General features: G+C 41.2%; 1 protein-coding gene across 2 annotated transcripts in view; it reads right to left on the minus strand.

Annotated features, from left to right (window-relative positions):
• Positions 1-13,108, minus strand: part of galt (galactose-1-phosphate uridylyltransferase) — a 75,196-nt gene that overhangs the window by 45,955 nt on the left and 16,133 nt on the right. For both annotated transcript variants that reach the window (XR_006758349.1, NM_001140448.2), the window contains 2 exon segments: positions 8,831-8,955; positions 1,157-1,286 (listed from right to left, as the gene is read on the minus strand). Coding sequence is in view for 1 of the 2 variants with exons in the window: in NM_001140448.2 (NP_001133920.1) it covers positions 1,157-1,286; positions 8,831-8,955 (255 nt within the window). In the remaining variant the exon portion in view is untranslated.

The following is a 13,108-nucleotide window of genomic DNA, read 5'->3' on the forward strand; positions in this document are numbered from 1 at the left end:
TATATATACATTTTTTAAGATCTGTAAATACAGTTGAAGTCGGAAGTTTACATACACTTCCTCCAGCATCTTCACAAGGTCCTTTGCTGTTGTTCTGGGATTGATTTGCACTTTTTGCACCAAAGTACGTTCATTTCTAAGAGAAATGTGGTACCTTCAGGTGTTTGGAAATTGCTCCCAAGGATGAACTAGACTTGTGGAGTCCTTGGCTGATTTCTTTACATTCTGCCATGATGTCAAGCAAAGAGGCACTGAGTTTGAAGGTAGGCCTTGAAATACATCCACAGGTACACCTCCAATTGACTCAAATGATGTCAATTAGCCTATCAGAAGCTTCTAAAGCCATGACATCATTTTCTGGAATTCTCCAAGCTGTTTAAAGGCACTGTCAACTTAGTGTATGTAAACTTCTGACCCACTGGAATTGTGATACAGGGAATTATAAGTGAAATAATCTGTCTGTAAACAATTGTTGGAAAAATTACTTGTGTCATGCACAAAGTAGATGTCCTAACCGACTTGCCAAAACTATAGTTTGTTAACAAGAAATTTGTGGAGTGGTTGAAAAACGAGTTTTAATGACTCCAACCTAAGTGTATGTAAACGACTTCACCTGTATATACTGTATTCTAGTCATGGTTAAACTTACATAACTACTGCTGTACAGACCTTTTCTATTCATACACTGTCTATACATACCATCCTATATAACTACTGTCTATAAATATGGTGCATGTACAGTATGTATGTATGTTATTCCGGAATCATTCTGATATTACTTCATTTTTATTTTGAGTATTTGTGTGTATTGTTTTGTATTGTTAGCTATCCTGCCCTCTTGGGGATAGAAACATACGCATTTCACCTGCGATAACATCTGCAAAATGTGTACGACTAATCAATTGGATATAACAGCCGATGGTCTGTGAATCTCCTGGCTGAAGGCCTTCTCTATGCATCAGTCCATGTTGACAGCAACCCTCCTCTGCCCTCGTGCTTCCCAGGGTGAGACAGCCATAAAGGGAATAACAGGATTAACACCAGAGTAGGAGTGCTGATCTCTGATCCGTTCTCCCTTTAAATCATAATGAATAAGATGATATGAACAGGGGGGACCTGATCCTAGACCAGCACTCCTGCTCAGACCGGACCTTACCTGGACCCAGGGGTAGGTGGAGCCTAGATCCACCATCAGGTCCGCCCACTTGTCAATCACTTTGATGATGTCAGGAAGCGTCATGAGAGGCAGTGTGACGTCAGACCAGGGGTGGAAACACATCACCTTGCTGACAAACAAACAACAACAATAAACATCACCTTGCTGACAAACAACGACACATCAACTTGTAAACAACAACAACAGTAATAAACAACACCACATCACCTCAGCCCCCAGGTACCTAACCAACTATTTTTTATTTGTTAGATATGTCCACCAGCATAACACCACAGGCAGATACAGTAATATTCACTGAACTACAATAGTCTATCTGGTAAGAAGACCTTGTCATATACCGGTGCTGTTGAGTGGAACAAACTACCACATCAGCTCAAAGCCATACCAACCATCACCACTTTTAAAATGATGTCAAAGCTGGTTGAAGAGTGAACAGTAAAACCAAAAAATATATGAGCCACAATGGAAATAAGCACCCCGACTTTATTGCGCAATCCCGGTTACATTTAAACAAATCTTGGTACAGTATATATATATATATATATATATATATATATATATATATATATATATATATATATATATATATATATATATATATATATATATATATACATATATATATACACATACATATATATATATATATATATATATATACACATACATATATATATATACACATACATATATACACATACACATACATATATACACATACATATATATATATATATATATATATATATATATATATATATATATATATATATATATATATATATATATATATATATATATATACACATATATATACACATATATATATACACATATATACATATATATATATACACATATATATATATACACATATATACACATACATATATATATATATATATACACATATATATATATATACATATATATATATATATACACATATATATATATATATATACATATATATGTATATATATACATATATATGTATATATATACATATATATATATATATACATATATATATATATATATATATATATATGTATATATATACATATATATATATATATATATATATATATATATATATATATATATATACACATATATACACATACATACATATATATATTTTTTAAAATAAAGTGGTGATCCTAACTGACTTAAGACAGGGAATTTTAATAGGATTAAATCTCAGGAATTGTATAAAACTGAGTTTAAATGTATTTAGCTAAGGTGTATGTAAACTTCCGACTTCAACTGTGTGTATATATATACATACATACATACATACATACATACATACATACATACATACATACATACATACATACATACATACATACATACATACATACATACATACATACATACATACATACATACATATATATATATATATACACACAGTTGAAGTCGGAAGTTTACATACACCTTAGCCAAATACATTTAAACTCAGTTTTATACAATTCCTGAGATTTAATCCTATTAAAATTCCCTGTCTTAAGTCAGTTAGGATCACCACTTTATTTTAAAAATGTGAAATGTCAGAATAATAGTAGAGAGAATCTTTTATTTCTTTCATCACATTCCCAGTGGGTCAGAGGTTTACATCCACTCAATTAGTATTTGGTAGCATTGCCTTTAAATTGTTTAACTTGGGTCAAACGTTTTGGGTAGCCTTCCACAAGCTTCCCACAATAAGTTGGGTGACTTTTGGCCCATTCCTCCTGACTGAGCTCGTGTAACAGGGTCAGGTTTGTAGGCCTCCTTGCTCGCACACGCTTTTTCAGTTCTGCCCACACATCGATCATAATCACAGACTAGTACATTCCCCCCCCCAAGCAGACACATCGACGGCCATGAAAGAACTTCACTGGACTCTATGTAAACTGGAAACCATATATCCTGAGGCTGCATTTATTGTAGCTGGGGATTTTAACAAAGCTAATCTGAAAACAAGGCTCGCCTATTCTATCAGCATATCGGTTGTGCTACCAGGGCTGGCAAAACCCTAGACCACTGTTATTCTAACTTCCGCGACGCATATAAGGCCTCCCCCCGCCCTCCTTTCGGAAAATCTGACCACGACTCCATTTTGTTACTTCCAGCCTATAGACAGAAACTAAAACAGGAAGCTCCCGCCCTCAGGTCTGTTCAACGCTGGTCCGACCAATCGGATTCCACGCTTCAAGATTGCTACGATCACGTGGACTGGGATATGTTCCGCATAACGTCGAACAACAACATTGACGAATACGCTGATTCGGTGAGCGAGTTCATTAGCAAGTGCATCAGTGATGTTGTACCCACAGCGTCTATTAAAACATTCCCCAACCAGAAACCGTGGATTGATGGCAGCATTCGCGCAAAACTGAAAGCACGAACCGCTGCTTTTAATCAGGGCAAGGTGACCGGAAACATGACCGAATACAAACAGTGTAGCTATTCCCTCCGCAAGGCAATCAAACATGCTAAGCATCAGTATAGAGACAAAGTGGAGTCGCAATTCAACGGCTCAGACACGAGAGGTATGTGGCAGGGTCTACAGACAATCACAGATTACAAAAAGAAAACCAGCCCCGTCGCGGACACCGACGTCTTGCTCCCAGACAGACTGAACAACTTCTTTGCTCGCCTTGAGGACAATACAGTGCCACTGACAAGGCCCGCTCCCAAAACCTGCAGGCTCTCCTTCACTGCAGCCAACGTGAGTAAAACATTTAAACGTGTTAACCCTCGCAGGCCCAGACGGCATCCCCGGCCGCGTCCTCAGAGCATGCGCAGACCAGCTGGCTGGTGTGTTTACAGACATATTCAATCAATCCTTATCCCAGTCTGCTGTTCAGACATGCTTCAAGAGGGCCACCATTGTTCCTGTTCCCAAGAAAGCTAAGGTAACTGAGCTAAATGACTACCGCCCTGTAGCACTCACTTCCGTCATCTGAAGTGCTTTGAGAGACTAGTCAAGGACCATATCACCTCCACCCTACCTGACACCCTAGACCCAATCCAATTTGCTTACCGCCCCAATAGGTCCACAGATGACGCAATCGCCATCACACTGCACACTGCCCTAACCCATCAGGACAAGAGGAATGCCTACGTAAGAATGCTGTTCATCGATTACAGCTCAGCATTTAACACCATAGTACCCTCCAAACTCGTCATTAAGCTCGAGACCCTGGGTCTCGACCCCACCCTGTGCAACTGGATCCTGGACTTCCTGACGGGCCGCCCCCAGGTGGTGAGGGTAGGTAACAACATCTCCACCCCGCTGATCCTCAACACTGGGGCCCCACAAGGGTGCGTTCTCAGCCCTCTCCTGTACTCTCTGTTCACCCACGACTAGGTGGCCATGCACGCCTCCAATTCACTCATCAAGTTTGCAGACGACACTACAGTGGTAGGCTTGATTACCAACAACGACGAGACAGCCTACAGGGAGGAGGTGAGGGCTCTCGGAGTGTGGTGTCTGCATCTTCAACCTCAGGGGGCTGAAGAAATTCAGCTTGTCACCAAAAACACTCAAACTTTTACAGACTTGAGAGCATCCAGTCGGGCTGTATCACCGCCTGGTACGGCAACTGCTCCGCCAACCGTAAGGCTCTCCAGAGGGTAGTGAGGTCAGACTGTTAAACAGCCATCACTAACATTGAGTGGCTGCTGCCAACAAACTGACTCAACTCCAGCCACTTTAATAATGGAAAGATTTATGTAATTATGTATAACTAGCCACTTTAAACAACGCCACTAATGTTTACATACCCTACATTACTCATCTCATATGTATATACTGTACTCTATACCATCTACTGCATCTTGATGTGTATAAGGTAGTTGTTGTGAAATTGTTAGGTTAAATTACTTGTTAGATATTACTGCATGATCGGAACTAGAAACACAAGCATTTCGCTACACTCGCATTAACATCTGCTAACCATGTGTATGTGACAAATACAATTTGATTTGATTTTCTATAGGATTGAGGTCAAGGCTTTGTGATGGCCACTCCAATACCTTGACTTTGTTGTCCTTTAGCCATTGTGCCACAACTTTGGAAGTATGCTTGGGGTCATTGTCCATTTGGAAGACCCATTTGCAACCAAGCTTTTAACTTCCTGACTGATGTCTTGAGATGTTGCTTCAATATATCCACATAATTTTCCTACCTCATGATGCCATCTATTTTGTGAAGTACACCAGTCCCTCCTGCAGCAAAGCACCCTCACAACATGATGCTGCCACCCCCATGCTTCACGGTTGGGATGGTGTTCTTCGGCTTGCAAGCATCCCCCTTTTTTCCTCCAAACATAACGATGGTCATTACGGCCAAACAGTTACATTTTTGTTTCGTCAGACCAGAGGACATTTCTCCAAAAAATGTACGATCTTTGTCCCCATGTGCAGTTGCAAACCGCAGTCTGGCTTTTTTATGGCTGTTTTAGAGCAGTGTCTTCTTCCTTGCTGAGCGGCCTTTCAGGTTATGTCGTTATAGGACTCGTTTTACTGTGGATATAGATACTTTTGTACCTGTTTCCTCCAGCATCTTCACAAGGTCCTTTGCTGTTGTTCTGGGATTGATTTGCACTTTTTGCACCAAAGCACGTTCATCTCTAGGAGACAGAACGCGTCTCCTTCCTGAGCGGTGTGACGGCTGCATGGTCCCATGGTGTTTATACTTGCGTACTATTGTTTGTACAGATGAACGTGGTACCTTCAGGCGTTTGGAAATTGCTCCCAAGGATGAACCAGACTTGTGGGGGTCTACACATTTTTTTCTGAGGTCTTAGCTTATTTCTTTTGATTTTCCCATGATGTCAAGCAAAGAGGCACTGAGTTTGAAGGTAGGCCTTGAAACACATCCACAGGTACACCTCCAATTGACTCAAATTATGTAAATTAGCCTATCAGAAGCTTCTAAAGCCACATCATTTTCTGGAATTTTCCAAGCTGTTTAAAGGCAGAGTCAACTTAGTGTATGTAAACTTCTGACCCACTGGAATTGTGATACAGTGAATTATAAGTGAAATAATCTGTCTGTAAACAATTGTTGGAAAAATGACCTGTCTCATTCACAAAGTAGATGTCCTAACCGTCCTAACCGAAACTATAGTGTGTTAACCAGAAATGTGTGAAGTGGTTGAAAAACAAGTTTTAATGACTCCAACCTAAGTGTATGTAAACTTCCGACTTCAACACGATAGATAGATAGATAGATAGATAGATAGATAGATAGATAGATAGATAGATAGATAGATAGATAGATAGATAGATAGATAGATAGATAGATAGATAGATAGATAGATATAAATTCTTCTCTCTATCTATATATATATATATAGAATATATATATATATATATATATTATATATATATAGAGATATAATATATATATTAGTGGATATACATATATATATATATATATATATATATATATATATATATAGATATCGATATACATATATATAGAGATATACATATATATATATATATTAGATATCGATATACATATATATAGAGATATATATATAGAGAGATATACACTACCATTGAAAAGTTTGGGGTCACTTAGAAATGTACTCGTTTTTGAAAGAAAAGCACATTGATCAGAAATTCAGTGTAGACATTGTTAATGTTCTAGATGACTATTGTAGCTGGAAATGGCTGATTTTTAATGGAACATCTACATAGGTGTACAGAGGCCCATTATCAGCAACCATCACTCCTGTGTTCCAATGGCACGTTGTGTTAGCTAATCCAAGTTTATCATTCTAAAAGGCTAATTGATCATTAGAAAACCCTTTTGCAATTATGTTAGCACAGCTGAAAACTGTTGTTCTGATTAAAGAAGCAATAAAACTGGGCTTCTTTAGTCTAGTTGAGTATCTGGAGCATCAGCATTTGTGGGTTTGATTACAGGCTCCAAATGGCCAGAAACAAATAACCTTCTTCTGAAACTCATCAGTTTATTCTTGTTCTGAGAAATGAAGGCTATTCCTTGCGAGAAATTGCCAAGAAACTGAAGATCTGGTACAACGCTGTGTACTACTCCCTTCACAGAACAGCGTAAACTGGCTCTAACCAGAATAGACAGAGGAGTGTGAGGCCCCGGTGCACAACTGATCAGGAGACAAGTACATTAGAGTGTCTAGTTTGAGAAACAGACGCCTCACAAGTCCTCAACTGGCAGCTTCATTAAATAGGACCCGCAAAACACCAGTCTCAACGTCAACAGTGAAGAGGCGACTCCGGGATGCTGGCCTTCTAGGCAGTCCTCAACTGGCAGCTTCCTACCCTACCCTAACATAAAATATCCTACTCTACCATAAAATATCCTACTCTTTCAACCCTACCCTAACATTAAATATCCTACCCCACCCTACCCTAACATAAAATATCCTACTCTACCATTAAATATCCTACTCTTTCAACCCTACCCTAACATAAAATATCCTACTCTACCATAAAATATCCTACCCTACCCTAACATAAAATATCCTACTCTACCAACCCTACCATAACATAAAATATCCTACTCTACCATAAAATATCCTACTCTACCATAAAATATCCTACCCCACCCTACCATAACATAAAATATCCTACTCTACCATAAAATATCCTACCCTACCGTAACATAAAATATCCTACTCTACCAACCCTACCATAACATAAAATATCCTACTCTACCATAAAATATCCTACCCTACCAAAACATAAAATATCCTACTCTACCAACCCTACCATAACATAAAATATTCTACCCTACCATAACATATACTACCCTACCAACCCTACCCTACCATAACATAAAATATCCTACCCTACCATACATACCATAATATAAAATATTCTACCCTACTATAACCTATACTACCCTACCAACCCTACCCTACCATAACATAAAATATCCTACCCTACCATACATACCATAATATAAAATATTCTACCCTGGGACCGGGAGACCCAAGGTGCGGAGCTCAATTGGCCCAGTGTCCGGGTTTGGCCGGCAGGGATGACCTTGTCACGCACTAGTAACTCTGTGGTGGGCCGGGCGCAGTGCACGCTGACACGATCGCCAGGTGCACGGTGTTTCCTCCGACACATCGGTGCGGCTGGCGTCCGGGTTAAGTGGGCATTGTGTCAAGAAGCAGTTCGGCTTGATTGGGTTGTGTTGCGGAGGACGCATGGCTCTCGACCTTCGCCTCTCCCGAGTCCGTAAGGGATTTGCAGCGATGAGACAAGACTGTAAATACCAATTGGATACCATGAAATTGGGGAGAAAACAGGGTAATAAAAAAAGTCCTGGGCTCAGAGAATGCAGTGTGAAAAAGCCTCGTTGTTTCTTTAATAATTCAGCATGTTAAACTGCTGTCAGTAGGCAGTAGGTCGGCACCTTGTGTCTGGGCTACATGTCAATATATCCTCAGCCTTGAGATCCTCAAGGTCTGGTCTTGGATTCTTTAGACAGCGTCGCCACCTAGTGGTCATAGCTGATTAGAAACTAAAGCAGGAATAATGCTGTCTTCAATTTGCCTCCCAAGAGCTGTTTAAAACAGCATCTAGTTATATTTGTCTTGTCTGAGTTGTTATTAATATCACACCAAGATGAATTGATTTATCTGGAGATGTTCTCCTCACCAGACGCCCCTGGCTGCTTTGGACTGGAACAGAGGATGTTGGTTAAGTCCTGGGTCAGGAGCATCAGGCTGCAGGGCTGGGAAGTCATTCTCAAACACAAATGTGTTGTTGTAGTCTGGGTTCACCTGGGAGGGACAAACAGACAGTTAGACACACAGACAGTTAGACAGACAGACAGACAGACAGTTAGACAGACAGACAGACAGACAGACAGACAGACAGACAGACAGACAGACAGACAGACAGACAGACAGACAGACAGACAGACAGACAGACAGACAGACAGACAGACAGACAGACAGAGTTCACCTGGAAGGGACAAACAGACAGGCAGACAGACAGACAGACAGACAGACAGACAGACAGACAGACAGACAGACAGACAGACAGACAGACAGAGTTCAACTGGGAGGGACAAACAGACAGACAGACAGACAGACAGACAGGGTTCACCTGGAAGGGACAGACAGACAGACAGACAGACAGACAGACAGACAGACAGACAGACAGACAGACAGACAGACAGACAGACAGACAGACAGACAGACAGACAGACAGACCAAGTTGATCATTCTTGGTTCATCTATTGAAGCACATTTCTAGAGATTATACTGAAACATCTGCAGCTATTCATACTATTTAGAATGACCTGCTGTAGAACAGGGGGTTTTCAGATGCCTGATAAAACCTGTGTGTGTGAATGAACTAAATAAGATTTTTCTGTCAAATCACCAGTTGGCAACCCATCTCTGACACAAACAGACATTACACTGATTCCCAGTGATGATTTATTTACCAGGTCAGTTGACTGAGAACACATTCTCATTTACAGCAACAACCTGCAGAATAGTTACAGGGGAGAGGAGGGGGATGAATGAGCCAGTTAGAAGCTGGGGATGATTAGGTGGCCGTGATGGTATGAGGGCCAGATTGGGAGTTTAGCCAGGACACCAGGGGTTAACACCCCTACTCTCACGATAAGTACCATGGGATCTTTAATGACCTCAGAGAGTCAGGACACCCGTTTAACATCCCATCTGAAAGACGGAACCCCACAAAGGGAAATAACCCCAATCACTGCCCGGGGTATTGGGATATTTCTTTAGACCAGAGAAAGAGTGCCTCCTACTGGCCCTCCAACACCACTTCCAGCATCTGGTCTCCCATCCAGGGACCAACCCTGCTTAGCTTCAGAAGAAAGGGTTATATGCTGCTGATAATTCCCAGTGATAGATCTGTGCCGGTAGAATAAAACATACATCAATACGTAAGAGTAGGTTATCGTATAGTATTATAGTTATATTATATCTTATATTATATTATTATTGTTATATTATATGATAATATGTTATAGTATTAATAACCCTAGAGCAGTCAAAAAAATACAGAAATAAATACAGAAAAATTTAACGGAAGGAGTTTGAACCTGGTCTAGCACAAAGAGAAGATTCAAGTGGGAGATATATTGGTCTACTCACAATCTATAGGATAAGTGTACCTATTAAGTTCACTTCCATCTTTAGATTTTTTAAAATGTATATATAATCTGCTGATAAATTTTTCAACTAATTAATCTGGTTGTTATATACATTGGGGCCCCACAAGGGTGCGTTCTCAGCCCTCTCCTGTACTCCCTGTTCACCCATGACTGCGTGGCCATGCACGCCTCCAACTCAATCATCAAGTTTGCAGACGACACTACAGTGGTAGGCTTGATAACCAACAACGACGAGACGGCCTACCGGGAGGAGGTGAGGGCCCACGGAGTGTGGTGTCTGGAAAATAACCTCACACTCAATGTCAACAAAACAAAGGAGATGATTGTGGACTTCAGGAAACAGCAGAGGGAGCAGCCCCCTATCCACATCGACGGGACAGTAGTGGACAAGGTGGAAAGTTTAAAGTTCCTCGGTATACAAATCACCGACAAACAGAAATGGTCCACGCACAAAGACAGTGTGGTGAAGAAGTCGCAACAGCGCCTCTTCAACCTCAGGAGGCTGAAAAAATGTGGCTTGTCACCCAAAACCCATACTAACTTTTACAGATGCACAATCGAGAGCATCCTGTTGGGCTGTATCACCACCTGGTACGGCAACTGCACCGCCCGCAGCTGCAGGGCTCTCCAGAGGGTAGTGAGGTCTGCCCAACGCATCACCGGGGGCAAACTACCTGCCCTCCAGGACACCTACACCACCCGATGTCACAGGAAGGCCAGAAACATCATCAAGGACATCAACCACCCGAGCCACTGCCTGTTCACCCCACTATCATCCAGAAGGCGAGGTCAGTACAGGTGCATCAAAGCTGGGACCGAGAGACTGAAAAACAGCTTCTATCTCAAGGCCATCAGATTGTTAAATAGCCATCACTAGCCGGCTTCCACCTGGTTACTCAACCCTGAACCTTACAGGCTGCTGCACTAAATACATAGAATCACTGGTCACTTTAATAATGGAACACTGGTCACTTTAATAATGTTTACATTCTGCTTTACTCATCTCATATGTTGTCAAAGGAATTTTCTATCCTAATGATAATAATTAACAATCAATAAGCCTTGACTAATCCCCTGGGTTTGTAAGACACTGGGTTAATAATTACGCAAGGACTCAGCTTTCTGCAAAAGGTCTTGTACAGTTTATTCAGAGAACGTTCTGAGGTCCAAATAACAAAGATGTTCATTTTATCCTCTCTCTCCGCTTACGCACACCCCTCCACACCAACAGTAGGTAACCTACGCACACACCTCCACACCAACAGTAGGTAACCTACGCACACACCTCCACACCAACAGCAGGTAACCTACGCACACACCTCCACACCAACAGTAGATAACCTACACACACACCTCCACACCAACAGTAGATAACCTACGCACACACCTCCACACCAACAGTAGATAACCTACGCACACACCTCCACACCAACAGTAGATAACCTACGCACACACCTCCACACCAACAGTAGATAACCTACGCACACACCTCCACACCAACAGTAGGTAACCTACGCACCTCCACACCAACAGTAGATAACCTACGCACACACCTCCACACCAACAGTAGATAACCTACGCACACACCTCCACACCAACAGTAGGTAACCTACGCACACACCTCCACACACAGACAGTAGGTAACCTACGCACACACCTCCACAACAACAGCAGGTAACCTACGCACACACCTCCACACCAACAGCAGGTGAACAGTATCTCCTCCTTGACCTCCCACCACTGTTCCAGCACTGCCTGTTCCTTTCCTCATAGATTAGGAGAACCTTGAAGGCTCCTCCCGGTATCTCACACACCCATGTCTAGACTTGATGGGACTAACGTTCAGTACATTGACTTACAGTTTATTATCCATGCTACATAACTACTAATTCATAATGGATTATTGATTCATTTACCATCATTAGATAATTCTCTTATCATATGTATATAGTGTATTCTAATGTATTTTAGTCATAGCCACTCCGACATTGCTTGTCCTAATATCTCTTAATTCCATTATTTTACTTTTAGATGTGTGTGTATTGTTGTGAATTGTTAGATACTACTGCACTGTTGAAGCTAGGAACACAAGCCTTTTGCTACACCCACAATAACATCTGCTAAATTTGTGAATGTGACCAATAAAATTTGACTTGATTTGACTAGTTAGGATTGAGGCAAAAATGAACGGAGCAAAGTACAGAGATCCATGATGAAAACCTGCTCCAGAGCACTCAGGACTTCAGTCTGGGGCGAAGGTTCGCCTTCCAACAGGACAACTAGTTCCTCTGTCCACTGTCTGTGTTCTTTTCCCCATCTTAATCTTGTCTTTTTATTGGCCAGTCTGAGATATGGCTTTTTCTTTGCAACTCTGAATAGAAGGCCAGCATCCCGGAGTCCCCTCTTCACTGTTGACGTTGAGACTGGTGTTTTGTGGGTACTATTTAATGAAGCTGCCAGTTGAGGACTTGTGAGGCGTCTGTTTCTCAAACTAGACACTCTAATGTACTTGTCCTCCTGATCAGTTGTGCACCGGGGCCTCCCACTCCTCTTTCTATTCTGGTTAGAGTCAGTTTGCACTGTTCTGTGAAGGGAGTAGTACACAGCATTGTACCAGATCTTCAGTTTCTTGGCAATTTTTCACATGGAATGGCCTTCATTTCTCAGAACAAGAATAGACTGATGAGTTACAGAAGAAAGTTATTTGTTTCTGGCCATTTGGAGCCTGTAATCAAACCCACAAATGCTGATGCTCCAGATACTCAACTAGTCTAAAGGCC

This window comes from Salmo salar, chromosome ssa13, assembly GCF_905237065.1.
Source record: "Salmo salar chromosome ssa13, Ssal_v3.1, whole genome shotgun sequence".
Taxonomy (NCBI): Eukaryota; Metazoa; Chordata; class Actinopteri; order Salmoniformes; family Salmonidae; genus Salmo; species Salmo salar.